This window comes from Pteropus medius, unplaced genomic scaffold (genome assembly GCF_902729225.1).
Source record: "Pteropus medius unplaced genomic scaffold, Ma_sr-lr_union100, whole genome shotgun sequence".
Classification (NCBI taxonomy): domain Eukaryota; kingdom Metazoa; phylum Chordata; class Mammalia; order Chiroptera; family Pteropodidae; genus Pteropus; species Pteropus medius.
The window spans coordinates 17282777-17308807 of record NW_024342471.1 but is presented as its reverse complement, the minus strand read 5'-3'; the positions used below and the strand labels follow the sequence as shown (position 1 = coordinate 17308807).

At 50.7% G+C, this 26031-nt stretch overlaps 1 protein-coding gene across 3 annotated transcripts in view; it reads right to left on the bottom strand.

The window, feature by feature from the left end:
- Nucleotides 1-1019: 1019 nt before the first annotated feature.
- The window catches only part of EYA2 (EYA transcriptional coactivator and phosphatase 2), a 211943-nt gene continuing 186931 nt past the window's right edge, over nt 1020-26031 (bottom strand). For all 3 annotated transcript variants that reach the window (XM_039864495.1, XM_039864497.1, XM_039864498.1), the window contains 6 exons: nt 20675-20733; nt 15861-16021; nt 12149-12263; nt 11067-11188; nt 9433-9533; nt 1020-1809 (listed from right to left, as the gene is read on the bottom strand). In XM_039864495.1, coding sequence (XP_039720429.1) covers nt 1729-1809; nt 9433-9533; nt 11067-11188; nt 12149-12263; nt 15861-16021; nt 20675-20733 — 639 coding nt within the window. In that variant the 3' untranslated portion in view covers nt 1020-1728. The remainder of the gene's footprint in view (nt 1810-9432; nt 9534-11066; nt 11189-12148; nt 12264-15860; nt 16022-20674; nt 20734-26031) is intronic.

The window sequence follows — 26031 nt, the reverse complement described above, 5'->3', positions numbered from 1 at the left end:
TGGATGGTCCAGCAGCGTTCTCAGCTCAGAGTCTCCTTTACCCAGAATGAGCTGCAGATCCATGCAGCAACCGGAGGCATCTCAGAAACACCAGGCGTGAATGAAGCCAGGCACAGCAGGTACGTCCTGTATGCGTCCATTTATGTGAATTGGATCAGCCCAAACCAGGTGACAGAACCCAGGCGATGGTGGAATGTGGGCAGAGGCTGGGAAGGACCACGAGGGGGCTTTTTTGGGGGCTTGCAAATGTCTTCCATCTTGATCTGGGTGGTGGTCACCCAAATGTAATCATAGGGAAAAATACATCAAGATGCGTACTTGTGTTTTGGGCAGTAAACTGTGTGTAGATTATAAAGTAAAATTAGGAAATCCCCTTTAAGTTTATGAGGAATCCCACGACCGTTTGTTTTTGACTGGAATCCTGCTTCCATCCCTCCCCCTCCAAACCGTTCCCCTACAGCAGCCAGAGCGATTTTTAAAAATGTAAATCGATCATGCCACTCTCCTGCTTAAAACTCTCTGGTGTTTTCTCACTGGATTTAGACTAAAATCCAAACTCCAGTAAAATCCCAAATCCAAGACCAAAAGGGTCCAACCAGATCTGGTCTTGACCTCTGACCCCTGGCCTTTGACCTGGCCTCGGGCCGCTGCGGCCTCCCTTCTTTCCCTGCATCTGGAAAGCCCCTTCTTGCTCACCTCGACACTGTGCTTCCTGTGCCTCTCCCTGGAATGCTTTCCCCAGCTCTTCTCGTCATCCTGGTCTGAGCTCCAGTGTCACCTCCTCAGAGGTGACCAGCCTGTCCATAGTGCCCCCAAAGCTGTTCCGGTTACCCTACCCCGCATCACCCCAGTGCCTCTTTCTGGACGCAGCCAGCATCTGAGGTGGAAAGCAGCCTCCATCGCTGACAGAACGAAGACTTTTTTTTTGGCTTAAGCCAGTTTGAACTGAGAAATTTCTGGAAAGACCAACACATTCAGAAGCCTCAAGGGTGGCAATAAAGTAGTGACACCCTACCCACTTCAAAATGTAAACGTGGTTTTATTTAATGCCTTTTATCTGTCACAAAGTACCGCCTCCTCCCCAGGGTCCCTCTCCCTAGAAAACAAGATGGCAGCATAAGGCACGTGCACTGTCCACAATGTGTCAGGTTAGGTCTTTAACAGCAAAAATGAGCAAAAATGAGCTCTTCCCGAAGGCCCCGAATAGCCTCCCCCACTAACTGTTCAGAGATGATTGTCCCACCGAAGTACAACATGGAGCAGAATGCTTAAGTTAGAACTGTGCATCACCCCACATGCCAGCTTAAAAAACAAAACCAAACCGACGACTAAGAAAACCAACAACACAGGTACGAGAGCATAACACCAGAGTAATGAGATTAGTCCATAAATTAAAAAGAAAAAATAAAACGAGCCTGCCCCCTCCTCAAAACCAGCCCTCCCCCAAATCAGCGATTCCTTGCTTTTGTTCTATGAGTCTTGTAGAAAAGTCTGGACTCCAAGCCAGCCCTTTTCCCCAAAGTTAAATACTCCAGAGCCACTGCTGGGTACTCTGCTTCTCAGGACCCGCGTTTGGGCTGAAAGGACAGCTTCTGAGATGGTCACTGGACATGTCCTCTTGGCGGTAGGGACCCTGCCCAGCGTCCGGCGTCTGGCGGGAGGCGGGAGGGCGAGGGGCCTGGGCGAGTGGATGCGCCTGGGATGGCAGGTGGCGATGCGTGGGTTCTGCTATAGATACTCCAGCTCCAGGGCGTGCCTCAGCGCCTCCAGGTCAGCGTGGCAGGATATCCGCCAGAAAGGCATGTTGTGCTGGAACACAGAACACCACCCACACGGTCACGTCCCCACCCTGCGCCCCTGGCAGCCCCCTGCAGCCCCCCAGATGCCGCACCCATATCAGAGCCTCAGGAGGTGTCAACTCCAGCAGAGCCCGGGGGCATGTTCCAAACTGGGAGGCACGTGATGTCGTGGGCAACCTCCCCTCCGCTGCCCTGCGCCATGGCCGGTGCCCACCAGTTTCCATCCCCTCTCTACCTGCTCTGCTTGGCTCGTCTTGGGCTGCTCCGTCTGTCCACTGCCTGGCCCTCTCCCCTCCCTGGGACCAGTGTGGAACTAAATCACGCAGTGAGAAAGCTATGCCTTTTTAAACATCTGTTCCCAATCCTGCTACTTTAAGAAGCAAGTCTCAGCTTGGTGCTGGTGTGTCTTTAACCGCTCCCCAACATTTGTTAATCTCCATTCGAACAGATAGGGCTGATCCCGGAGAGCGCTGGGCAGCCATAGTGAACTTCTAGAATGGCAGTTTGTTTTCTTTCTGTTTTTATCTTTTCCTTTTCTTTACAGCAGGTGACGCTCGCTCTGTGTTAGTCATGGGATCAAGTTTTCGGTTCTAAATAGAAGTGAGCTGATTGAAAGGAACACAGTATGGAGATAACAGTGTAGGCAGAATGCAGATACAACAAAAGTTGTGACTTGTGTGGAGAGAGGGGACGATTTCTACAGCATGACGGTGAGAAGGAGAGCGCCCTGCCCCAAGCTGTGCTCTACTGTTATTAGCTGGGTGACCTCAGGCAATTTGCTCTGCTGCTTGATGGTAAAATGTGGACAAGATTTGCTGCGTAGGATTGTCGCGGCTCCTCACGGTGCCGGGCAGCACACGTACTAAGTGCCCGATAAGTAGTAGCTGCTGTACGATTGTTGACGGGCACAAAGACATATACGTATAAATGTAAGACAAAGTCACGAAGGATGCAGGGCAACTACGCATGAGGGGGGGACGTTTAGGGGGCTTCGGTAGTTTAGAAATAAATAAGACTACGTCATGGAGACAGAAAATTCATTCAGGTTGGCGTAAATACAATGTCGTGGGAGCCGACAAAAGGAAGCAGCCTCCTTTTTGGGTGGCAGAGAATGGGGCGGGGCTAGGGCAGGTGTCCCAGGGGAGGTGGTGTGCGGGAGCTGAGTCCTGCAGGATGAATGAGGGTTTCGTGGCTGGCGGGTGGCAGAAGAACAACCCTGGGCAGGGCGTCCCTGGGTGAGCCAAGGACACGCAAGGACGCAGAGGGTTGGGCGACGAGAACACAGCCACGTGAAGTGGTGCGTGTGCATGTGTTTGCGTGTGTATGTGCGCGCGTGTGCATGTGTGTGTATGTGCGCGCGTGTGCGCGTGTGTGCGTGCGCGTGTGCGTGCGTGTGCGTGTGGGGGCAGGGGTGGCAAAAGCCTGGTTGACTCAAGTTCCTGTCGTGCCCGATGCAGGGTTTGGATGTCATCGTGTAAGCCTGCGTAGAACATACACGATGTTTTAAACGGTAATCTTTTAAAGCAACCGTTATTGAGTCAGACACCATGCTAGGTGCTCTGTTTATTACCTCAACAAAAACCCCAGAATCGAAAAAACAAAACTAAACACATAAACATTTTTTTCAAGCGAGAGAGGAGAGAGAGAACAGAAAGTCGACCTAAGCGAAGCGGAACGCGGGGCAGGCCGGGAATGGCTGTGACACAGTCATTGCCATCGAGGGCCTATGACGGGCCATGCGCTGTGTCAACACTTCACATGCCTTACCCCATGTAACCCCCAGGAACCCTCTGAGAGAAGCGCTCTATTTATTTTTCACAGATGAGTCACAGAGAGGTCATGTCTGGCTCCAGAGAAGAACACTGACTGCACTTTTATCAGTGGAAAATTTAACCATTGGCTAAAGTTGCTGCTTGCCCAATGGCCATCCTCCCTTCTCCTTGCTTCCGGAACCTTGAATTGGGCGATGCTGCGTGTGCCTAGACGTAGCAGATGAGTTGCGACTGTCTAAGTGAGCTGTGACAACCCAAGCCCTGTTTGCCACGGATTTGTCCTGTATCCTTCCTAACTGGTGACCTGTTGAAGCCAATGAGGAAGTTGGCTAAGGGCTTCCGGAAAAGGTTTTCCTTCATGATTAGAGAGAAGCACCTGAGGTGAACGTCCTCCTTCATTTCCCTTCCCATTTGGATGCTGTCGTGTTGGAATGTGATACCTGGAGCTGTGGCAGCCGTTTTGAGATCAAACCAGAAAATAAAAAGCCAAAGGTAGTTAGACAGATGAAGCAAAATGATGGAAAGGGAGGCCCATTGAAACATCTTAGGTACACCTACTTCTAATGTTAGATGAGCAAGTGTTAAGTCATCGTTACGGAGGTTTTCTGCTACCTGCCGCTAAAAGATTCCAAGCCTCCTCAAGACAGTCACTGGCCTTCAGTTACTGAGTGGAGAGATGGTGCTCGAGGATCATATGGCTGCCCAGAGTTCTCGTGGTAATTCTGCTGCCTGTGAGGTTCTGTGCCCACAGGGCAGGAAGTATAAAGGAGTCCCTTTGCTTCCTGGAGTACCTCAAACCCTTTCCTGCCTCTGGCGGCTCTGCACTTATTACCCTACGCTTTCTGGCATTGTTCGCCTTCACCTTCACTTAGGGTAGGCAGCATAACAGTCCCCCAAAGACATCCACGTCCTAGTCCCTGAGACCTGAGTATATGACCTTACATGGTGAAAGAGGTTTTGCAGATGTTATTAAATGAAGGATCTGGAGGTGGGGAGATTATCTAGAGGGCAGGGATTTTGTCCGACTGTCCCTTGCTGTGTCCCAAACAGGGCCTTCTGCACAGGTGGCGCACACTCATGGGGCTCTCACTGGACTCAAAGATAATAAATCCACAGACAAGAAATGAACAAGATAATTTCATCTCATGGTAAGCGCTATGAAGGAAAGAGGATGGGCGGGGGGAGGTAGAAGGCAGCTGGAGGGAGGGCTTCTGCTCTTATAGCTGGGCGGGTCATTCGCCCAGGCTCTGGGGCGGTGACATTTTAGCGGGCCTCCCAGGAGGAAGAGCCATGCCACAGCGGGGGAGGCGGTCGAGGCAGAAGGCGAAGACCCTGAGTAGGGTTTGAACTTGAAACGTCATGTTCGCTGCTGCAGCGCACGGCTCCTGGCACACAGCAGGTGCTCAGGAAATATTTTGGAAGGAATGGAAAGAGGAGTGGAGGATGAGGGAAGGTGAGTTTCTCAAGCAGAGTCCTCAACAAACACCTTTTTTCCTCTCTCTGTTTTCGCAGACTGCAAACTGCTAGAACCAGCCTTTGCATTGGGAACGTTCTCTTGTGCTCAAGGAAAGCAGAATGCTATCCATCATGGGCCACAGACGCCATCTCTCTGATGCCTTCCAGTTGGCCCGGCTCTCCCGACCCTCTTCTCACCCGGCCAAGCTTTTCCTTCTCTGCGAAGATGGATTCTGGTCGCTGCCTGGCCAATCCTGTCCCCCTTTAAAAAGTGCAATTTGTTTTTCTGGGAGGAAATGAGCAAAGGTGGAAGAGAATGCCCCAGCAGCCTCCATCCCAGGCCTGATGGCTACAGAGTGCAGGTGGGTTGATCACGTGCGGAGAGGTGGAGACAAACGACCCACTAAAATGGAGATATCAACAACACTGTCAGCCGAAACAGTCAAAGCCCCTTCTCCCGTCGCCATATTTCACGCTGCTCAGGTGTCTGGCGGCCTGGGCTAATGACTCCCATCCATCAGGCAGGGCGAGCTGCTGGCGCACAGCGTTTCTCACTAATGGGCTGGGCTGCTGCTTCAGATGCCGGCAGAAGTTTTTAGGGGAGCTCGGTGTGTGGGGGGCTGCCTTAGTGTTCTTTGGTGGACTCCACTCTCATCTGACCAACTCAGGGGTGTGGACTGTGTTTTAAACTCTTAAGTCCACCCCCTTCTTGCCAGGTGTTTGGGGCAAATACGTTATCAGTTTGCACGTAGCAGCGGTGAGACCCTCGGTAAATTATTTAACCTCTCTGAGTCTCTAATCCATCCTCTAGAAAATGAAGTGGAATGACACCCATTTGGCAGAAGGGTTTTGGGGATTAAATACAACGATGACGTCAGTAACCGACAGTAGTGGTTAGGGCATGGGGTTAGCTCGGGCTTCCCTCGGTACCCGTCACGGCCAGTGTGACAGTCTCTGCCAGCTGCCCCCCAACATCTGTCCTCCCTTTCCTTCAGAAGTTCCCATCTTTTTTAGCTGGGCACATGGTGGCTGAGAGCAAAGGTGACATCTCCCAGCTACCTTTGCAGCAAGGCGTGATCATGTGGCTCAAATCCGGCCAATGGAACTTGAGCAGCAGAGACGTCCACCTATTGGCTGTGCCCTTAAAGGGAAGAGGTGTCTTCTCCCTTCCCCTTCCTGGCAGCTGGAGTGTGGGCGTGGGGTGGTGGAGCTTTGTGGAAAGAGCAGTACTGGGCCTGGCAGAGCAACAGGGTGGAAGCGGCCTGGGTCCCTGGTGCTGTTTTGGCAGCTTGCGGGTGTTTTACACGAGAGATGAAACCTCTATTGTTTAAACCGCTGTCTGCTTTCCCTGGCGACCCAAACCCCATCACACAGAACCTGGGCGGCACTGGGCCGGCTGTGACCCGCTGACCCAGCCCTTACCGGAGCCCACCCATTTGTGCCCTCAGCAACAGTTTCTCCCGCGGGCTTTGAGTAAACAAGAGATTTGGGTGGGTTTCTATGTTATGCGTGAATTAGCATTCACATTTTCTTTCTCTGCTGGCTCCACAGGAGAGAGAACCCCCTCTGCTTCTTCCCGCAGCCCCCAGCCCGGGGTAGTAAGAGTACAACAGAGCTTTGGGCTCTGCCCAGTTCCCCTGTGTGTTGCATCCTATGTGCACATTCTCAGCAGCCAGTGACAGATAAGGAAAGGCAGCTCAGAGAGATGGCGTCACCTGCTGGAGGCCACACAGCGGAAAGTGGCAGAGCGGGGGTTTAGGACAAAATGTGCTCCCCTGGTCACATGTTTCTGTGGGAGCAGGGCTGGCAGCAGGGTGAGGCGAGGGAGGTGCCAAGGACACAGAGTTTAAGGAGGCAGTTCCCTGCGTTCCCCCTCCTCCTGGCCCCAGACCAGCAGTTCTCAAAGGAGAAAAAGTCTGCCCCCTGGAGGTCACTGTGGTTAATTTCCAGATGCGTGGTTTTTGACTGTCACGATGATTTGGGGGCATTGCAGGTGTGGGCAGGTGTTCTGCCTCATCCCACACACCTTAGACCTGAACAATTTTCGAATGTGCTGTCAGATATTCAAGTAAGTACAAACCCCGATCTGAATACCCTGAACCTGGACTCTTAACTCCACTTTACATGTCACATGCGGACATGTGCACGCTTTTGCCGAAACCTGAATTTTCCAGGGATGCAACTACCGGGTAAACTGAGGGAAACCTGTGCTTTATCAGAACTTTCCCTGAGCTGCTTAGCAGTTTGGAGAAACTGGGTTATGGCCGCAGCACCTCACCTGGCTCACGAACGGTCAAGGCTGCTCACCTGAGTCCGTCTGCATTCGCTGGGTCACAACCACAGCAACAGCAGTTCGGGTGCAGGTATTAGAATTCTGCGCCAAACATCAACATATCGAAGCCCACGTTCTTCTGCGTGTAAATGACTTTTTCTGATAGTACCATGGATACCGGTCTTTCGGACAATGTGGTGATAAATAGTCCAAATGAAACAATAGTGTTTCATTCCAGGACAATAAAGGGGTCATTTTAAAACATTTGCTCCTTCTCCAACTGGGGAGAAGGCGGACTTAAGGCAGCAACTGCTCATAGATGTCCCTGCCATTCTCCGGGTGAGAAACAGGGCAGGTACAGGGCGCCCGGGGCCACGGGCCTAAGCTGTCCTCCAATCCACCTCTGATGGAAGCAAAGCTTGGTTTGAGCGCTGTCGTGTGCTCAGGGCACAGTTTAGGCTGTATCTGAACTTGAAGGGGGAAGAAGGCTCCGGACGCCCCCGGGCCCAGCAGGGGCTTTAGCCAGTCACGTGGGACCTGAGCTCTCGCCCTGGAGCGGCACTTCACGTGACGATCCACGTGATTCATGCTGCCATTTTGGCCATATCCCTGTGTGTCACCTCTGTTACTATCATTTACTTAATATTTTTTTTACTCTAAATCAATTTATTTTTAAAGTTAAAAAAATATGCTTTAAGAAGAAGTGCTCAGAGTAAAGCTGAAGTCCGCCCGAGGGCCCAGCTACCTCCTTGGCCTCGCCTCCCAAAGGGCTGAAGGCCGGAGCTCCCCGCCACTCCCCACCAGCTCTGGGGCCATGCTGGCTCCCTGCGGGACGCTCCGGCCTTCAGACTTTGACCTTCTTGGTTTCTTTCTCCGACTGCCCTCCTTCTGATATCAACTGGGCTCCCTCTCCCTTCTCCCCCGTCTTTGCTCAGATGTCACCTCTCAGCGAGGCATGTGTGACTACTACCTACGCTTGCATCTTGCCCCACCCACCGAGTCCCCTCTGTTCCCATTCTCGGCTTTATTTCTCCCCAAAGCTCTGCTCGCCACCTGACATGCATGTTACACTTAGGTGTTTATTGCCCGTCCCAGGCTGGGAACTGAGTAAAGGGTGAGAGCTCTCTCTGTTCTGCTCACTGTGGGATCCCCAGTGCCTGCGACAGTGGCAGGCACACAGTAGGTACTCAAGCCACCAATCACACCGGTAAAGCTCATGACGAGAGGGGGCAACATCCTGAAGAAAGAATAAGGACAGCCGGGGGAGGGAGTCACAGGCTGGCCGAGCCAGCGGGAAGGTTAGAGTGGGAGCTGGTCAGGAAACGGCCCAGCAGGTGTTGCTGAAGCTGTGGCCTGAAGGATGAGCAGGGGAAAGGGGAGGAGCCTTCCAGGCGGATGGAACAGTATATGCGAAGCCTTCTGAGCTCCCCTCTCCCGAGCCCCATGCTCAGGAGCCTCGCGCCCTTCCCTCTTCTTGTGGGTTTCATCTGCTGAGACCCTCAGCGTTTCTGCATTTCCTTGGAATTTGCTGCTGGGAAGGGGGAAACCAGGTCCCCCCAATTAAGCTCTGTGACATTAACAATGCACTTCCCAGGCCTCTGGGTGGGGGGTGGCAGGCTCTCTGGGATGCTGTTGACAGGTCCAGACCCTCGACTCTGGCAGCTGTTTCTTTTCCAGGAACAGAGCTGCGGCCACCAGAACCCCCGGCCCTCTCCTCGTGGGCCTGAGCTCGCAAATGCAGGACTTCTTTTTCATTAGCTTAATGCTGTCTTTATTAACTGGGAAGGGTTCCTGGAACATCTGATCGGGGAGTATTAAATAAAACACACGCACGTGCACCAGCCCTCCCACTGGCCTGCCCTGACACAGCTCTCTGGGCTCCCAGAGCACTTGTCCCAGAAACAATCCAGGGCGACCAGGGGTGGCAGCCAAACGCATGGAGGGGGATTTGCAGAAGGAAATTGCTCAGGATGCTTCTGTGATGTGCAAATGGGAATGGACCTGCGAGCAAAGGGCCTGGGGAGACGCGACCCAGACAGCCACGGGAGGTGGGGGCATCTGTGTACAGAGCCCTTGAAAACCGCGAGGTGACTCAGGAGAGGAGGAAAAGCAGCCTGAGAGATGGAAGAAGTACCTTTTTCGCTCCCTGTTCCTCTTCGACCCCGTCCCCGATGACGATGTAGACGGCTTTCCGGCCGAATCTCTGCATTATCCTCTCGAAGCAGCTCTCCTTCCCTGCACACGCAGAAGGAAGCAAAGAAAAGCAGCTCGGTGAGGACCAGTAGCATGGTGAAGGATGACCGCTAACTGAGCGTCTGCTGTGTGCAGCCTTCCTAAGGGGCAGGTATTAATCATTTCACCCTCCAGCAAATATTTGAGATGCGCCCTGTAATCATCCCCATGTGACAGATGACAATACAGAGGCACAGAGAATTTAAGGGGCCTGTCCAGGGTGACAGAGCAAAAGAAGCAGCAGCGCAGGGGTTTGAAGCAGGCTCTGGAGTCTGTGCAGCTGTCTGGGGCAGGAGTGACGGACCCATTTTACAGATGGGGCTCTGAGTGGTGAAGTGATTTGCCCAGCATCCCAGAGTTAAGAAGCAGAGGCGCCGGTGGTGCTCACAGGTCCATCTCTTGACAACCACCTCTCCATATTCTCCCAGTGTCTGAGCAGCAGCATAAATCCAGACTCACTGGATTCAGATCTTAGTTCCTCCTGATCATGGCAGCAAGTTTAGTAACCATAACAATAACGGAAAGAGCAATAATAACGATAATAATCGTTGTCACTCTACATAGGCCCTCTGCTAAGCTCTTTACCTACATCGAGATTTCTCCGCCTGGGTGTTACTGCCATGTTGGGCCGGATGATTCTTTGCTGTGGGCGCTGCTCTGAGCCTGCAGGATGTTTAGCACATCCGTGGTCTCTACCCACTAGATGCCAGTAACACCTCTTCCAGTTGCGAAAATGAAAAACCTCTCCAGATGTTCCCAAATGTCCCCTAGGATGACAAACTGTACCACCCCCGCATGTTGGGAACCACTGACTCACATTTTTCATTTAACTAACACGGCAATCTTTATGAAATTGGAATCAACATAATCCCTGTTTAAGAGGTAAAGATACTGAGGTTTCTGTGCTCACGGTCACTCAGCTATGGACTACATTTCCCAGCTTCCCTTGCAACTAGTTGCAGCCACAGATTAAGATGGGCCAAAGGGAGGTGAGCAGACGTACAGTGCATCCCTTCTGAGTCTCGGCTTTAAAATACTGGATGCGCATTACAGCTTCCTCTTTCCCTCCTTCCCACAAGCTGGACGCCGATGTTGCAGGACCCTGACTTGACTACTTACATGAGAATAAAACCATAGGGGATGGTGGAATAATAAAATGCGAAGGACCTGGGTTCCTGGGTGAGTATGAGGGCAGGGTCACCCCACCAGCCTGGATCGCTCACCTCTGGTCTGTTGACATGTGAGAGAGAAATAAGCTTTGACTCTGATATAAGCATTTGGGGTGTGTTTGTTAGAGCAGCTTTGCAGGTATCCACACCAATACGCGCACTTTGGAAAGCTGAGGTCCTAACCCATTTCTCTAGAAGCAGAAGTTCAAGCACGTGGGTTGTGAGGGTTGCTTTGGGGATGTGAGTCACGAACGTGGACAAGTTCTTGAACTTCCCTAGTACCGTTTTCCATAAACTTTCCATTCCCCGGATGGACCGCTAACCTCTCCCTCCCACCCCGCATCACCGAGGTCTGGGTTCCCGCTACCTGTCTTGGTTGCACTGTAGATATTCTCAATAGGAAACACGGAGCCCAGCCCATACAGCAGGACTTTGGCCAGGGCAGGAATTAGTTGAGTGGTGGTGACCAGCACATTGACACAGTTTGGCCTGAGGACAAAAGAGACCGTGGATTAGAACTTCAAGGGACCACTAGGCCATGCTTCCTCACCCTGTAGCATGAGCCTGGAGCCTGTGAGAATTCTGATGGGGTTTGGAGGCCTTGGCTAAGTCATCTTCAGGTGAGGGTAGGGCCCAGGGAATCTTCAGCTGTTTTTCTCTTTTAAGCCCGAAGCTGCCTGACATGTTGAAATGTCATATGAGTGTAACACTTATTTAAAAAGCAAATGTTTGTTGCAAGGGCTACCCCCTTAAACAGTGGCAGGGGCCTGTCCATAATGTAAATGAGTGATATGAAACAAGTGTAGGACAATAGGGAGAGGTGGGGCCTGGGGTAAACTAGTGGGGCCATGCCAGTTCTGAGAGTTTGAGGGAACCCACAGACCTGGAGCTAAGGATTAACTTTTCCAGTCTTTGGGACAAAGTGTGTATGCATCCAACAAGACACACCGGTAGCACAGATGCAGCTCTTGAGCTGCCATATTTTAACCATTCATATGTAGGGTCACCAGATTTTTCTGATGCTAGTGCAGGGGAGTAATTTGTTTTCTGGCCCAGATATCTCATTTAAGAGCAAAAGGCACTTTATTGGGAAGGCCTTGAATGAAACTGGACCCTCCTTGACTCACTGGATTCCCACCAAATGACTACATTCCTGTAGATTGTAAATAGGTTTTCAGAGGACCATGCTGTGACTGGCAGGTGGACAGGACAAGATGGACCCATGTACAAAGGTCTTTAGCTCTGCTGGGCCCTGATATCTCACAGCAGCTATCTGCTGTGGCACAAGGTGTCCACGGTGCCTTGTGTACCTCAGCTTTACCGCATGTCTGGAAAGTGTGCAAGTGAGAATTTCGACAGTCCTATCCCCCAAGCTGGGAATGGAGGAGGCACCACCCTTGAATGGGAAAGAGCTCAGTGGCATGAGGGAAGACGAGGGCCCCCGCGTACCGGGAATTGATGAGGTTTAGTGCCTTCAGGGAGTGGGTCAGCCAGAGGTCGGTCAGAGCTTCCAGCTCAGCTCTGAGCTGTAGCCAGGTCTCTCTTTTGGGAGCGCCTATCAAGCCTACGGACACAGAAAATAAAGACGGGGAAGGTGTCATTTCAGAAAGGGTCGAGAGAGGGTGGGGATAGGGAAAGGGAGTCTAGCTACCATACCTTGAGGTTTCAAATCAGATGCTATGCAAGGTCAACTTCAATCCAGTGATCTTAATCTCACTTTGGGACTGATTGATTGATCGATCAATAATACATCCACTGACTGATCCGTTCATCCACCCATCATCCACCCATCCATCCTTCCATCATCCATCCATCCACCCATCCAACCATCCATCCACCCATCATCCATCCACCCATTCATCATCCATCCAAAAAAATTCAGAAGTGCCTTCTGCATGGTCAATATTCTAATAGGCACTGAATAGACAGAGATAAACAAAACATGCCAATTATAGCACTTACACTGTTACGATGGAGATAAAAATTAATAAAAAGCCATAAAGAGTAACATTTCTTGAGTGCTTACTGTATGTAGGGCCCTGTGCTTTTAACGTGACTTATTTAATTTCATTCCCACAGTGACCCTAGAGGTGGACACTCTTTCTTTTTTTAACATTGAGGTAAAATTGACATGTGATATTAGGTTAGTCGGGTAAGGAAACTGAGGCTTTGTGAGGCTTTGTGACTTGCTTGCAGTGGAGAGGAAGTAATGGAGACAGGTTTGGCGCCGAGGCAGCTAACCTCCAGAGCCCACGCTATGATGTTTCTAAACCCGACCGTCATTCTCCGGGCCGTCAGGGCCCTTAAGATAAGGTCTGGACTCGATACCCATGACCCTGCCCCTACTTAGTTGCCAGTATCACCTCTTGACATGGCCCTGATGTCCTTCCATTCCAGCCCGAGTGGCCTCCTCTTTATTCCTTGTCCCCTTTTTGCCTGGCTAAATTCTTCACACTCATAAATGTCATTTATTCTGAAGGTCTAGCCTGGTCAGTTCCTTTTATTTTACACTCTCTCAACGTACGATACGTCTTCATAGCGCTTCTTACAACTATAATTTAAAACGTCTCTGTGTAATTATGTGTTTGATGTCCGCCTTGGTCACGAGACTGTTTGCGCTTTGGCGGCTGGGACCAAGGTGGTCTTGTTCACTACCAAAGCCTCAGCCCGCGTAGCGGGGGCTGGCGTATGGCTGGCGCTGGATCGGTGTTTGCCGAAGGAAGAACGGGTTCACTGGGACAAAGTGCTATGTCGTGCCCGTGCTACTTGGACGTCATCTTTCCCACACGGAAGACCCGAGCTGTCCCAACCCCTGCCCGCGGCCTGCAAGGCCCCGCACCATCTGGACTCCGCCAGCTCTCTCGTCCCATCCCTTACTTCGTGCCCCCTCACTCCAGCCATGCTGGCCTTCTTTATCTTCCAGAAAAGCATCAAACTCCTCTGTTCTTGGGGCTTTTCATTTCCTCTTTGTGGTAGACCCTGCTAGGGGCCTTCCACTATCCATGTTTCTCTTTAGTAATTAATAAAAATAAAAGTATAAAATAATCCTTCTCAGTAATAAGGCCCCTGAGTGTTGGCTGAGTACATACATGGCTGCCGGGCTGAAAGGCTACATTCCTCAGGCTCCGTCTTGGCCGTCCCCAGGCTGGTTCTGTGAGGCAGAAACAGCTGGGGAAGGTGCGGGGAGGAGGGAGCAGAGGCTGCAAGGGGGAGAGGAAGGAGTTTGGCTGCCACTGGCAACCTGCCAGCTGTGAGCTCCCTGCCTGTTGACACATCGGGTAATTTCCCCTCAGTTTATGGGAAGGAAAACAGCCTGACAGAAGCCCTGGGCATTTCCTGGGGCTTAACGTGGGTGAGGAGCAGATGACAGCCATTGGCTGACTCTATTCCTGTCTCCCCTACCCCAAGCACACCTGCTCCCCACCTTTCTCCATGGAAGGGTGGGTGAGCAAGCCGGGCTGACCCCAAAGCTCTCTGCTCCACTCCTGCGGTCCATAGAGTGGGATATGAGAGGCCATGGAGGTGGTGGAGTGGCCAGTCTGGGACTCCACTGTCCTCTGCTGCCCGGCTGAGTGATGCTGGGCAGGTTACTTAACCTCTCTGACCTCAGTTTCCACCTTCACACACCATGGGCGATAAAAGCACTTACCGTACAGGCATGTTTTAAAGAGCAAACAAGCTATTAGATGAAAAGCCCTTAAAACAGAGTCTGGCATAGAGTAAGCACTCAGTAAACATTAGCTATTGCCAGGGCTGCATTAGGACCGCAGCCACACGCACGATTGAAAACCTGTCCTGATGGGCTGTCAGGGAAAGCAGGAGACACAGCAGAGCCTGCAAGACTTCCCAGAAAACTGAAAGTAACTGGTGATAAAGGCTGCCATTTACTGAGCGCCTGCTTATATGAGGCGTGGAGATAGGCCTTGTGCATGCATTAACAAGAAACCTCACCACGATCCAGGCAAGTACAATTATTCTTAGCCCCATCTCGTAGACCTAGAAACTGTGGCTCAGACGGATTATGTATCTTGCTAAAAGTCACATAGCTAGAAAGTGGCAGCCCTGGGACTGGAAGTGGATTCCATCTAGTTTGAGACCCTAAATTCTACTCTTCCTGGGGGTCAGGGGAGGGAGCCCTCGAAGCTTTTGGGGCCAAAGTGTATATGGCAGATACTATTAGCTGCTTACTCAAACCTTTTCCCTTTACGGGCCAGTAGCTGGTTTCACATACTGGGACCATCAAAACACCCCGAAATGCCTCCCATCAAGAACTAATGGCCTGGAGAAACAGCGATCTAGGGTCTGGCCGCTGCCGAGCCAACCCTGTCTTCAGCCCCTTCCAGATTTCTGGTTCGGTGCCAGAAAACAACGCCCTCCTGCTACCGACACTGGTGGCTGTCACCTCGGCTGCATATCAGAATCACCCAGGGAGCTCCATGTACTGACACCCAGGCCACAGAAAGACCAAGAAAATCAGATCAGAGATTCCTGAGCGGGCACCAATATGAGCCAAGTTTGAGAACCAGTGGCTTTTAGTGCTTCTTTAACTTCAATGTTTCCCCAGATTCACTGGGGGTCTTGGCATCTACCAGGCACCGAGGTGATGCTCAGGCAGCTGGTCTGCGGACCACAGTCTGAGCAGCGAGGGCTGAAGCGGCTGGTCCCCAGACTCGAGCAAGCATCAGAATCACCCGGATGGGTGTTTGAACACAGATGGCCGGGCCACCCCAGCGCTTCAGACTCGATAGGTCCAAGGTGGAGCTAGAGAACCTACATTTCTAACAGGTCTCCAGGTGATGCTGATGCTGCTGGTCTGAAGACCACACCTGGAGAACCCCTGGTTGTGATTTAGACATGGGAGGGCCCACCCCATGCGCACCTCCCACTGGTGGGTCGTGTAGCAATTCGTAAGGTGCTCTATCAATTCTTCAGCTTCCTCCCCCCAAAGCGATGAAATACTAGTGTCCTCTTCCAGAGAATGTCCTGAGGATGTCACCGCGTGAGCTGGTATCACCAACTCTCTCAGAACAGTGCCTGGCATGGAGCAGGTGCGACTTAAGCGACCGCGTCCATCCCTGAGGAATTTCCCTTGGTCCAGGCAGCAGCCTGAGCTCGGGCAGCCCCGTGGCCACCGTGGACGGCCCTCTCCCGGTCCACTCACCGCCGACGTTGTTCTTATAGGTGTTGTACATCTCCTTGACCCGCCGGTAGCGGAAGGCCAGTTTCCTCATCCAGTCCACGCCGCCATGGACACCAGAGCCCAGGCACAGGTTGGCTCCCGGGGCCGAGCTGTGGAAGCCGTCGGCGGAGAAGTTGTACGTGCTGGGGATGGGGAAGGGGACGGGAGGGAGGAGAGTGTTAACATGGGGATCTTCACCCGGAGACCGCGGGCCCCATGGGTGGGGCGTAGGGCGTCACAAAGGCACCGAACGTGCAAGGGTGATGTGTGCCCGTGAGTCCAGGGAAGAGCGGGACTGTGGCTTTTATTGGCCTTCCCAAGAATGGTGGCATCTTTTGCTCTTGCCTAATCAGCATCCATTTTCCTTTCTTTTGGTAAAAAAGAGCATGTCTATTTTCTTTTACGGAGAACTATCCGTGATCCCTACATGCTGCAGCCAAGCTAGGGAAAGCCTCTCTCCCTCTCCCTTTAGAATTTGAGGCTGGAAGAGAATTCCAAAAAACGGTTGGATTTGGTTCATCCTGACCAAGGAGTCCAGGAGAAAACCTTGGTTAGTTGCCGCTGCTTTGACCCAAGTCCGCCCTGCTTCAGACCCCTTTGGAGGCCTGGCTGCCGACCCTTCCTTCCCATTCTGTGAGCATCTCTGTATCTTTCCACAGACTTTCCCTAGTTTAATTTTTTTCTTTTTTGTTAAATTAGAGTTGATCACTGGTGCTTTGCAGATATAACCCTCCACCTTGGATGAGGCATGCTGGGCTAAGAAGGTCTGCGTGCGGGACTGGGGACAAGTCAGAATATCATTCAAAGTCAATGACAAAAGTGACAGCTGGGAACCGGAAGTGGGAAGTGTGGACGATTCGCCACCTACAGCAACTGGAGTGTAAGAATGGAGACCCCAGCCCTCCAGAGAACACCATTTTGTTTCTCTCTTCCATCTTACAGGTTCGCAAAGTCACAGGAGTGACTTTGCTAGAACGTCGCAAGGAGAAACCAGGGTGTAAGAAGGGGTGTGTATACAGCACGGCCAGACGCTTCTAAGACAGATATGAAAGTCTCTTCGGAGAAGAAAAGGCCGAAAGGAAACACGTCAGCGTGGTACCATGCTGTCTCAGGGTGTGGGTTTGGCTGACATTTTTTCTCCTTGTGTTGTTTTGCTGTTTCTGGGTTTTCTACGATGAGCTGATGCGTGGGAAAAGAAAGGCGGTTTTATTTTTTGAAAAGATGCAATGGGAAAGGAATGAAACCACGTTTGCAAATTGTGTCTTCAGTGCCTCTGGTTTAGCACCACCGCTATGGCAGAGATAAAAAGGAATTTGCACAGTGCGAAGTGAGTGCCAGAACACAGCATGATGTGACATGCTGCCGTCACACACCAAGCCGGGGGCTCAGCCCTGCTCTGAGCAGAGGTCAGGCGTCTAGGCCTCGACAGAACGCTTCTCAGGGAAGAGGCTGTAGTGGTGACAACACAGACTCTGCAGGATCCACAGAAACGCCTTGGGCCATGTTCAAACTCAGCAGCAAATGTCACCTTGGGGACTCTCTGGGGCGGGCTGGCCAGGAGGACACTGGCCCCGGTGACTTAGTCTCAAAGGCCTCCAGTGCAGACTCTGGTGTTCCCCCAGAGCAGGTTGTGTGGACAGCCACAGGGAGATACCAACAGAAGTTTTTCTTTAGACGTCTTTAAATTCTTGCCCATTAACGGACAAGAATACTCATGTACACACATATGTCCATTTAAATGTATACATACATTGCCCAACACATACGTATATTCACCTGTCATTTTATACAGACATTCGTGTGTGTATTAAATTCGAAGCAAGGAAGTCCTCATGTCAGAGGTGGTTAGTCTTGACATGGTGAAGATATGGGCGATTATGGTTTCTTCTCTGCTTTTTGCTGAATTACTCAAAATTAAAAAGACCTACGGAGTATAAGACATAACTTATTTGCACAAAAACTTCCTCTTTCCCATGAAAGATGTCGATAGGTTTATTACCCAGACATGCTGCTTCTGCTTCCTTCTCGGTTTCCCCCTTGGGTACGGTGACCAGGGGCTAAAGACAAATGAAATATACCCAACTAGTAAAAGGGACCAGACTGCATCTAATCATAGAGGTAGAAGCCGTTTATCAAGGACTCTGTGCTGGGCACTTTTCCAGCACATTCTTTACCCGATGAGGAAGTTGCTACATGACTTTAACTCAGCACGACCCTTGGTTCGAGAACCTGCACTTTTAATCATCATGTGGTCCTTCCTCTCTGCTGTAAAGGTTCCCATCTTGCTGGGTAATTTATTATTATTTTTAAAGAAATTCTTTATTTTCTGTCAACCATTTCTATTTTCTGTTGAAGCGTCTGTGGATGAACCACTTAAGCTCACTCGGTGGCTGTTCCTGCCCATTCAGTGGTCCGAGCAGTAGGGGCTTCAGGTCAGTCTGCAGAGGTGGGAGGGTAGGAACTGCCGGACAGGCGACCTTGGGTTGAGTAGCAGTAAATTTGGGAGCTGGAGCAGCCCATTTACCCTGGAATGCCCCCTTGGTCACAGCCTTTGGAACAGCGGCCTGCTCCCCCTTTTCAATCGCTCCAGGATCTCGGCAGAAGTAGAGATCAGGCAGGCCCTCCCATGGGGGTTCACGGGAGACTGTGCCACACGCATGTGGAACTTCCTGGGCCGGCACCCATACCAGACCCGCTGAGTGAGTTCCCTTGTCACTGCGTGGACGGCGACGTCCACCTAGCTCGGAGGAGTGCACGTGACATGGGGCGATGGTAAGCGGGTTAACACAAGATGCTTCTGAGAGGGGCTGGTGGTCGGCTCTGGGGGTCAGTGACCACCGAAGTCTCGGCTCCCGGAAGGCTGCCTGGATCTGGTTAGTGAACGTCCCAGGAGCGGAGTGGCCAGCAACAGAAGTGGCTCTGGTGGCAGCGGCGAACCTCGGCACGGCTGGCCGGCCAGAACTCCTGGCGGCTACGACACTGACGCGGGCTCTCGGCGGCAGCGGTGGCTCGAGCTGCCCGCAGAGGCTTTCCTCGGTGCTCTTAGAGTCAGGGTGCAATGCTGTCGCTCCTCCTCTCGGAGATGACTGTTCCATTTGGAAGTCAGGATGGGTGCCACTGAGCTGGGTTCTTGCTGCAAGGAATTTGAGGACAGCCTCCAGCTTCGTCAAGGGCTGGCGCTGTGCCAGTCTCCCTTCACGTTCCGACGGGAACAGAACGGGGCAGTGCAGAAAGGCTAGATAATTGAGTCTTGAAAAAGAACAGGGACGAAACCCAGAGAACGTCCGGGGGAGGGGCCTGGACGTTGGTCCATGAACCTCCCTCCCCTACGTAGCAGCTGTGAGGCTGGGTGGGTTACCTCCCTCCTACACCTCCTCCCATTCCCCAACCATAAGATGGAGATGATGATATAGCATCTCTCTCAGGGTTACCGTGAAGACGCAGAGTTAATCCATGTGAAGCATCTGGAACAGAGTTAATCCATGTGCAAAATAAGGGCGTTACCGAAATGGGTTTTATTGTTAACTGGGAAAAAAAAAAAAAAAGAACCACCAAGGGGCTTTTGCTGCTCGGTGCCTAGCACATAGTAGGTACTCAGTATTTCTTGAATGAAGACGTGGGGAATTTGGTTTCCGGGAGGGTGGGAAACACCCTTGGACTGCGGATTCTGGAAGTGAGGAGGCAAACGGCTCGCAGGAGATCGGGTTCAGGGGGACGCTGCTCTGCAGTCCACTCCAGCCGGCTACAGCGGGGGATGTCATAAAAACGGAGGCCTGGTTGCTCTCGCCTTGAAAAGGAGACTGGTTCCCGGTGATGACTTCATAGAAAGGACACAGTTAACCTTGATCTGGGGTTTATTTACTCCATAAACTGAGAAGTCCCGGCTGGCACTGGAGCCTTGCTTCTTGCCAGTCCCGACTACAGAGGGATTTTCTGAATGGTAATTAAAATGAAGCAGGCGCCTACCCCCTAGCACTTCTAATTGCTCTGGGCTTTGCAAAGACTTGCAGGGCTCACTCACAAAACCTTTGATTTCTTTTTTAGGGGTAGGTTAGAAGACACACCTAGGAAGCGAACACTAAGTGAAGTGAAGTCACAATGACTGGCCCCATAAGTAATATGTTATTTGGTCTAATAATATTTTTGATGGGCCTAGAGGTGTCGAATTGTGGTAATTTTGGATAAGGGTGGATTAACTTTGGTTCCGTTTTTATAAAGTGTCCTCAGGGGCAGGTCTGGAACATTCCAGCGACATTCCTCTGAAAGTGGCCTCATTTTGAGTAGTTGGGTACCTGATTTCTGGAATCTGTGTCCCCTAGAAACCAGACATACCACTTACTCATTCAAGAAGTAGATTTTTCTGAGTATTGACTTATTAACTTTTATATTAAATAATATATATGCTAACGAATGTAATCAAACTTTTGAAGAATGTATATCAACTCTTAACGGTATTGATTCTGGGAGGCGAGGTCTGGAGCGGTTAGATTTTTTGTAATATGCATGTACTACTTTAATAAGCAGGAGAAAAACACACAGAGATAAATACAAGCAGAGTCACAGAGAATTTGTGGAAATCTCGGCCTCAGTGATTGGAGTTGATGCAGAAGAGGCTTCAGGGTGGGGGGTGGGGTTGTGATCCCTGAGCTCAGAGAAGCACAAGCCCCAGTTCTGGCTGGAGGGGCCAGCCCTGTAGGACAACCAGTCGGCACCTCGTCTCTGCTTCCTAGTAAAAGGAGAGCTTGATGACCCCTCCAAAGGGGCATGTTTGACCCCGCCCCACCACCCATTCCTACCTTAAATCTTGGCCATTGTCATCGGAAGAGACGTCATCGACGTGGATCTGGTCACAGTCCTATGGAGCATTTGGCAAGAAGAGAAAGAGAGAGAGCAATGTGACTGGTTAAGCTGATGTCGCTTTTAAGAGCTGGTGTCATGAACTGAGGGGTGGAATGAACACTAGACTGGGAGGCAGAGACCTGAATTCTAATCTGAGCTTTGCCATTAGCAGCCAGGTAATGGGCGAAGATACTTGGGTGAAGTATCTTCCCTTATAAATGAACCGGTTGGCTATAAGGAGGGGGCAGTGACCACATAATTTATCATGCAAATAGAGATAGTTTTGCAAGTAAAAGGGGTTGCTATTAATGTCACATTGGGAGGAGAGGCACAAAATGGGACCAGCCCCCTTTGCCCCCAAGAATGACAGGGATGCACTGTGAATAAGCCTTTGTCTCGTTCAAGGTTTTTCCTCTGCCTGGAAGGCTCTTCTACCTTCACCTGCTTAGTGAACCTTGTATTCTTCAAGCATTAGCTTCCGGACCTACCCTCTTCCCAAGTTCCCCTCTGTGTCCCACAATCTGGGATCATCATTTATTGAGCACTTCCTATGTGCCAGGCACCATTCCCAGGGCTGGCCATTTAATGAACTCCGATGACATGCTGCTTTCCACCACCCATTAAGTCCCTCAGTTCCTTTTGGTGAAACACCTTATCGAATGTGGGTTAAGACCACAGGGAGGGAGGGGGATGATGGAAGGTGGGCTCGACCAATCAGAGGGACTCAACATCCCTCTGGTTAAAGTGATTGCTTCGGCGATGAGCTTGTGGTCTAAGCTGGACCAATGGGAACCAGGCCTGAGATTCTGGCTGGGGTTTCTGGGAAAGAGGCGTTATCCTTTCATGGGGGCTGCTGAGGGGTGGGATTAGGCCTGGAACTGCTGGACGAAGGGTGGTCTGAGGCCCTGGTCACACTGATCCTCTGGATCTAGTCACGACTGAAACTAGGCCACCTTTGCTGTGGCTGGCTGACTAATGGCCTCCTAGTGATATCCACACCCTAATTTCAGAAACTTTATAGGGCAAAAGGGACTTCGCAGATGGAGTAAGTTAAAGATTTTGTGGTGGGGGAGATTATTCCTGGATTCTCTAGGTGGGCCCTAAATATAGTCACGAGGGTCCTCTAAGTAAGAGGCAGAGGGATATTTGATGACAGAGAGGAGAAGGGGATTGGAGCCACGTGCTTTGAAGATGGAAGAAGAAACCGCAAGCCAAGAAATACAGGCGGAAGCCAAAAAGGCAGAGAGCGCATTTCCCCTCAGACCCTCGAGAAGAAACCGGCCTCGCTGACACCTGCGGCCCAGTGAAACTGAGTCTGGACTTCTGGCCTGCGGAACTGTAAGAGAATACATTTGTGTTGTTTTAAGCGGCTGAGTGTGCGATAATTTGTTACAGCAGCCACAGGAAACTGATACCCGGACTTTTCGGTTTGAGCTAGTGGAGTTGGATTTCTGTCACTTTGGAACCAGGAGTTAAGAGCGGAGCAACGCTCCGCACAGAAGCTGCGCACAGTGGACACCAATCCTGTCAACTCCCACTCCACCCGAAGCTACGTTTGGATGATACACGTTGACATGGCAAAAACTCTGACCGTGCTGGTTAGAGCTCAGGCTTCCGCATCTGACCGCCGGGGTTTGGATCCTGGATCCAACCACTTCCCAGCTGTGTGATCTTGAGCAAGCGGCATAACCACCTCTGAGCCTCAGAGGTCAGACTGGTAAATGGAGATAATGATGAAACCTGCTCCATGGGGCTGACATGAGGAAAGGTGAGACGCTACATTTAAAGCATTTCGTACTGTGTCTGGTACACAGAAAGTGCTACATAAATACTAGTTTTTATTATTGTGTTAACATTTATACCCACTCATATTTCGATTGCAAGGTAGTTTCAGGAGGCAGATATCTCTTGCAAAGACTGCTAGGGGGAGGAGAAGAACATGGAACTCTGAGCTTGACATCTGAGGAAAAAAGTGGTTGGGACATCCCAGGACCCTTGGTGAGAGGACAGAAGCTGGGGAAAGAAAAGATGCTTTCAACATTTTAAACAGATCTCTTTTTATACAGGAAACAGGCTGGATTTCATCTTTGAGAACAGGGGCTTTGCTGAGGGTGGTGATGGGACACCCCTTCCCTCATTCATTTTTAAATGATATCTAGAAGTAAGGTTGTCGTTATAGAGTGGGGGTAGAGTGTGTGTGGGGGACTGTGGCATTGGAGGCATCCTGGGTGGCTTTGTGGGGAGTGAGCCTAGAACGGCAGCTGGGGTGGGTGGCCAACGGTCTCTCTCTGGCCCCTGAATGGGCTTTGGATTGGAAAGGGGTTTGCTGGAAGGTGAGGTTTGTTTCTAGGGTCCTTGGTACACTCTGGCTCACAGCTCCGTGACAGTGACAAAGTCTGACTGAGTCCAGGAGCTGCTGCTGTCCCTCTGCACAGGACCTGGCACATCTGTGGGTCTAGGACAATACCTGGCGATGGGCAGTAGTGTGACCTGATTGGCCTGACAGCAAAAGCAGCAGAGAAGTCCCATCGAGTGGCTTCCTAGGTGTCAACCATAGGTAGACGGTAGTTGGTGCAGATGGCAAAGAACATGGCGGACATGAAATGGTGCCTCCAGGTGAGAAATTTTGGAGAGTGCGGGGGACATGGAGTAACCACTCTTGAGCCAGCAGATACCTTGCTTACACCTACGTCTTTTCTGCTTCTTATTCCACATTTCCTTTCTGTCCACATACCCGGGATTCTAAATGATGCTTTGCAGTCTCAGGTATAACTTATCCGCCGCTCTCCAAGAGGGAATGTCCTTTCCTAAAGTAGCTGAGCTGGCTGGTGTGCCCCAACTGAAAAAATCTATAGTCACACTAACATTGTAGCAATTAGCCACATGTGGTTATCTACACTTATATTTAAATTCATTAAAATTAAATACAATGAAACACTCAGTTCCTCAGTTCGATCTGAAGCGCTCAATAGTTACACGCAGCCAGTGGCTACTGTTTGGATGGTGCAAGTATTTCCATCATCACAGAAAATTCTATTGGACAACTGCTGCTCTGGAGGGACAAAGGACATAGGCTGACAAATTCTATGTTGGTAAGTTCGATTAGGGAAAAGATTGCAAGCTGCCTGGAGATATAGCTTATTTAGTCACGCTGTGCTTACAAAATTTTTTTTTAAAACAAGAGCTAGTGTTTAAAACCAGGCACTCTCCCCGACCCCGACACCGGATTTTCAGCTACTTTGGGAATTTCCACACCCTGGCAATGTGTGGCTTGCATTCTCATATCCTGACAATCAACTGCCTTGACATCCACTTCCAGTTCCCCGTAGTATCTACTAGGCTTTTTTTTCACTTTACATCACCAGGCCACGTGGCCCCTGTGGGCATCCGAGTTTGAGAGCTCTGATCCACGGCCATCTTACAGGGATGGAAGGATCCTAAGGACAGCACTCCCGATGTTAATGAAAACTATTTAAAAGCCAGCGTGCACTTTATGAAGCCAGGCACAGAGAAAACAAAATTAATAGCAGATTTCTCCCTAATTCATTGCTTTGCCTGAAACTGGAAAAACACCTCCTTATGCCCCCAGGTCCTTCTCTCCAGCTCAAAAGCTGCTCTGGGGGGGTCACACAGGCTCAGGCTCCTGGGCAGGGTTCCTTGTTCTCTCCCTGATGTCACCAGAAAGGTATGTGGGGAGGTTCTGGTTTTCTCATTTGCAAAGGGATTGTTGGGGGCGCTAAAGTGTGACAACAGTAGCGATCACATTTCGGACTTAATAAAATACCATGACGCTCTGCGAGACACTACCTCATACCCCACCAGCTGACCCGGATTGAGTTACCTGCTGAGCCGGCAACAAGGGGAGTGGGACATGCGGAGGACAGAGGATGGTCCCGAGCTCTTAGGGAACCGATCCTATGCCTTCCAACCCTGTGGCATCGTGGGGAAGGCATCTAAGTGCAGGATGCTGGCTTTTCACAGCCCAGGGTGCTTCTGGCCTCCCTGGGTTCAAGTGTGACTATCCTGGCAAAGTCCCCATGACCTCGACGCGCGTCAGGTGAAGTGGGGCTGAGGCTCGGTGCAATCCCGGCCTCAAGGAATTTACACTTTCCGACCTAGAGAGACGCCCGTAAAGAGCCTCGTGCGAGGACGTCCATCATTCCAATGAGATACTGGAAAACACCGAAAGTTCTCTTGATTGGATCGTAGCTAAATGAAATATGGTACATCCATTCAGTACAAGCCTACCCAGTAGTTCCGAAGAACGAGGTAGATTTTTATGTGAGCATGTGGAATTATTTCAAAGACATCCTATGGCGTGAAATAAGCAGGCTGGAAAACGTAACTGAGCTATGAAACAGTCCCTACCACAGAGGGCATTGTAAGGATTAAACGAATCATACAGGTAAAGCACTCTGAAAAGTGCCTCACCCACAGACAATGCCACATACACGTTTGGCATAATTACTGCTATTATTACTATTTTGAATTCCATAGGCTCAAACTCTGCCTGGCATAGTGATGGTCAAATTGAATTGAGTTCCCTTTCGAGAGAAGCTTCTGGATGGTCACCTCGGCAGATGAGGCATTTTAGAAGCGCAGCAGGAAACTGCATTCTTTGGCCCAAACTCCAGGCACATGTCAGAGATGCTGTGCATTCAAGCATCTCAGGGAACCAGGCAGAAGAGGACCGGGGTAGAGTCATGCAGGTTCACATGTCTTAGAAGGAGCAGCTGGAGTTCAACCACCCCCACCCTTCCCCGGTTCCCGTGCCAGCCCCGCAACTTGCTAAATATCTTTGAGTCTTCAGGGTTTGTGTGTGTGTGTGTGTGTGTTTTAATAAACTTTTAATTTTAGAACAGCTTTAGATTTACCGAAAAATTGCAAATATAGTATAGAGAGTTTCCACATATCCACACCCAGTCACCTTCTCTGTTAACGTCTTAGATTCGTATGGTGCGTTTGTCACAACTAATAAATAAATATTGCCATATTATTAACTAATGTCAACCCTTTATTCAGATCTCCTTAGTTTTTCCGCTACTTTCCTCTTTTCTCTTCCTGGATTCCATCCAGGGTACCACATTACATCTTGTCTCTTTGGGTTCCTTTGGGCTGTGACAGTTTCTCAGACTTCCCTTGGTTTTGATGACAGTTTAAAGGCGTATTGGTCAGGCGTTTTGTAGAATGTTTCTCACCTGGAATTTGTCTGATGTTTTCCTCATGGTTAGACTGGGTTATGGATTTTGCGGGGGAAGAGCACAGAGGTGAAGTGCCGTTCTCGTCACATTGTATCAAGGGTACATACTATGAA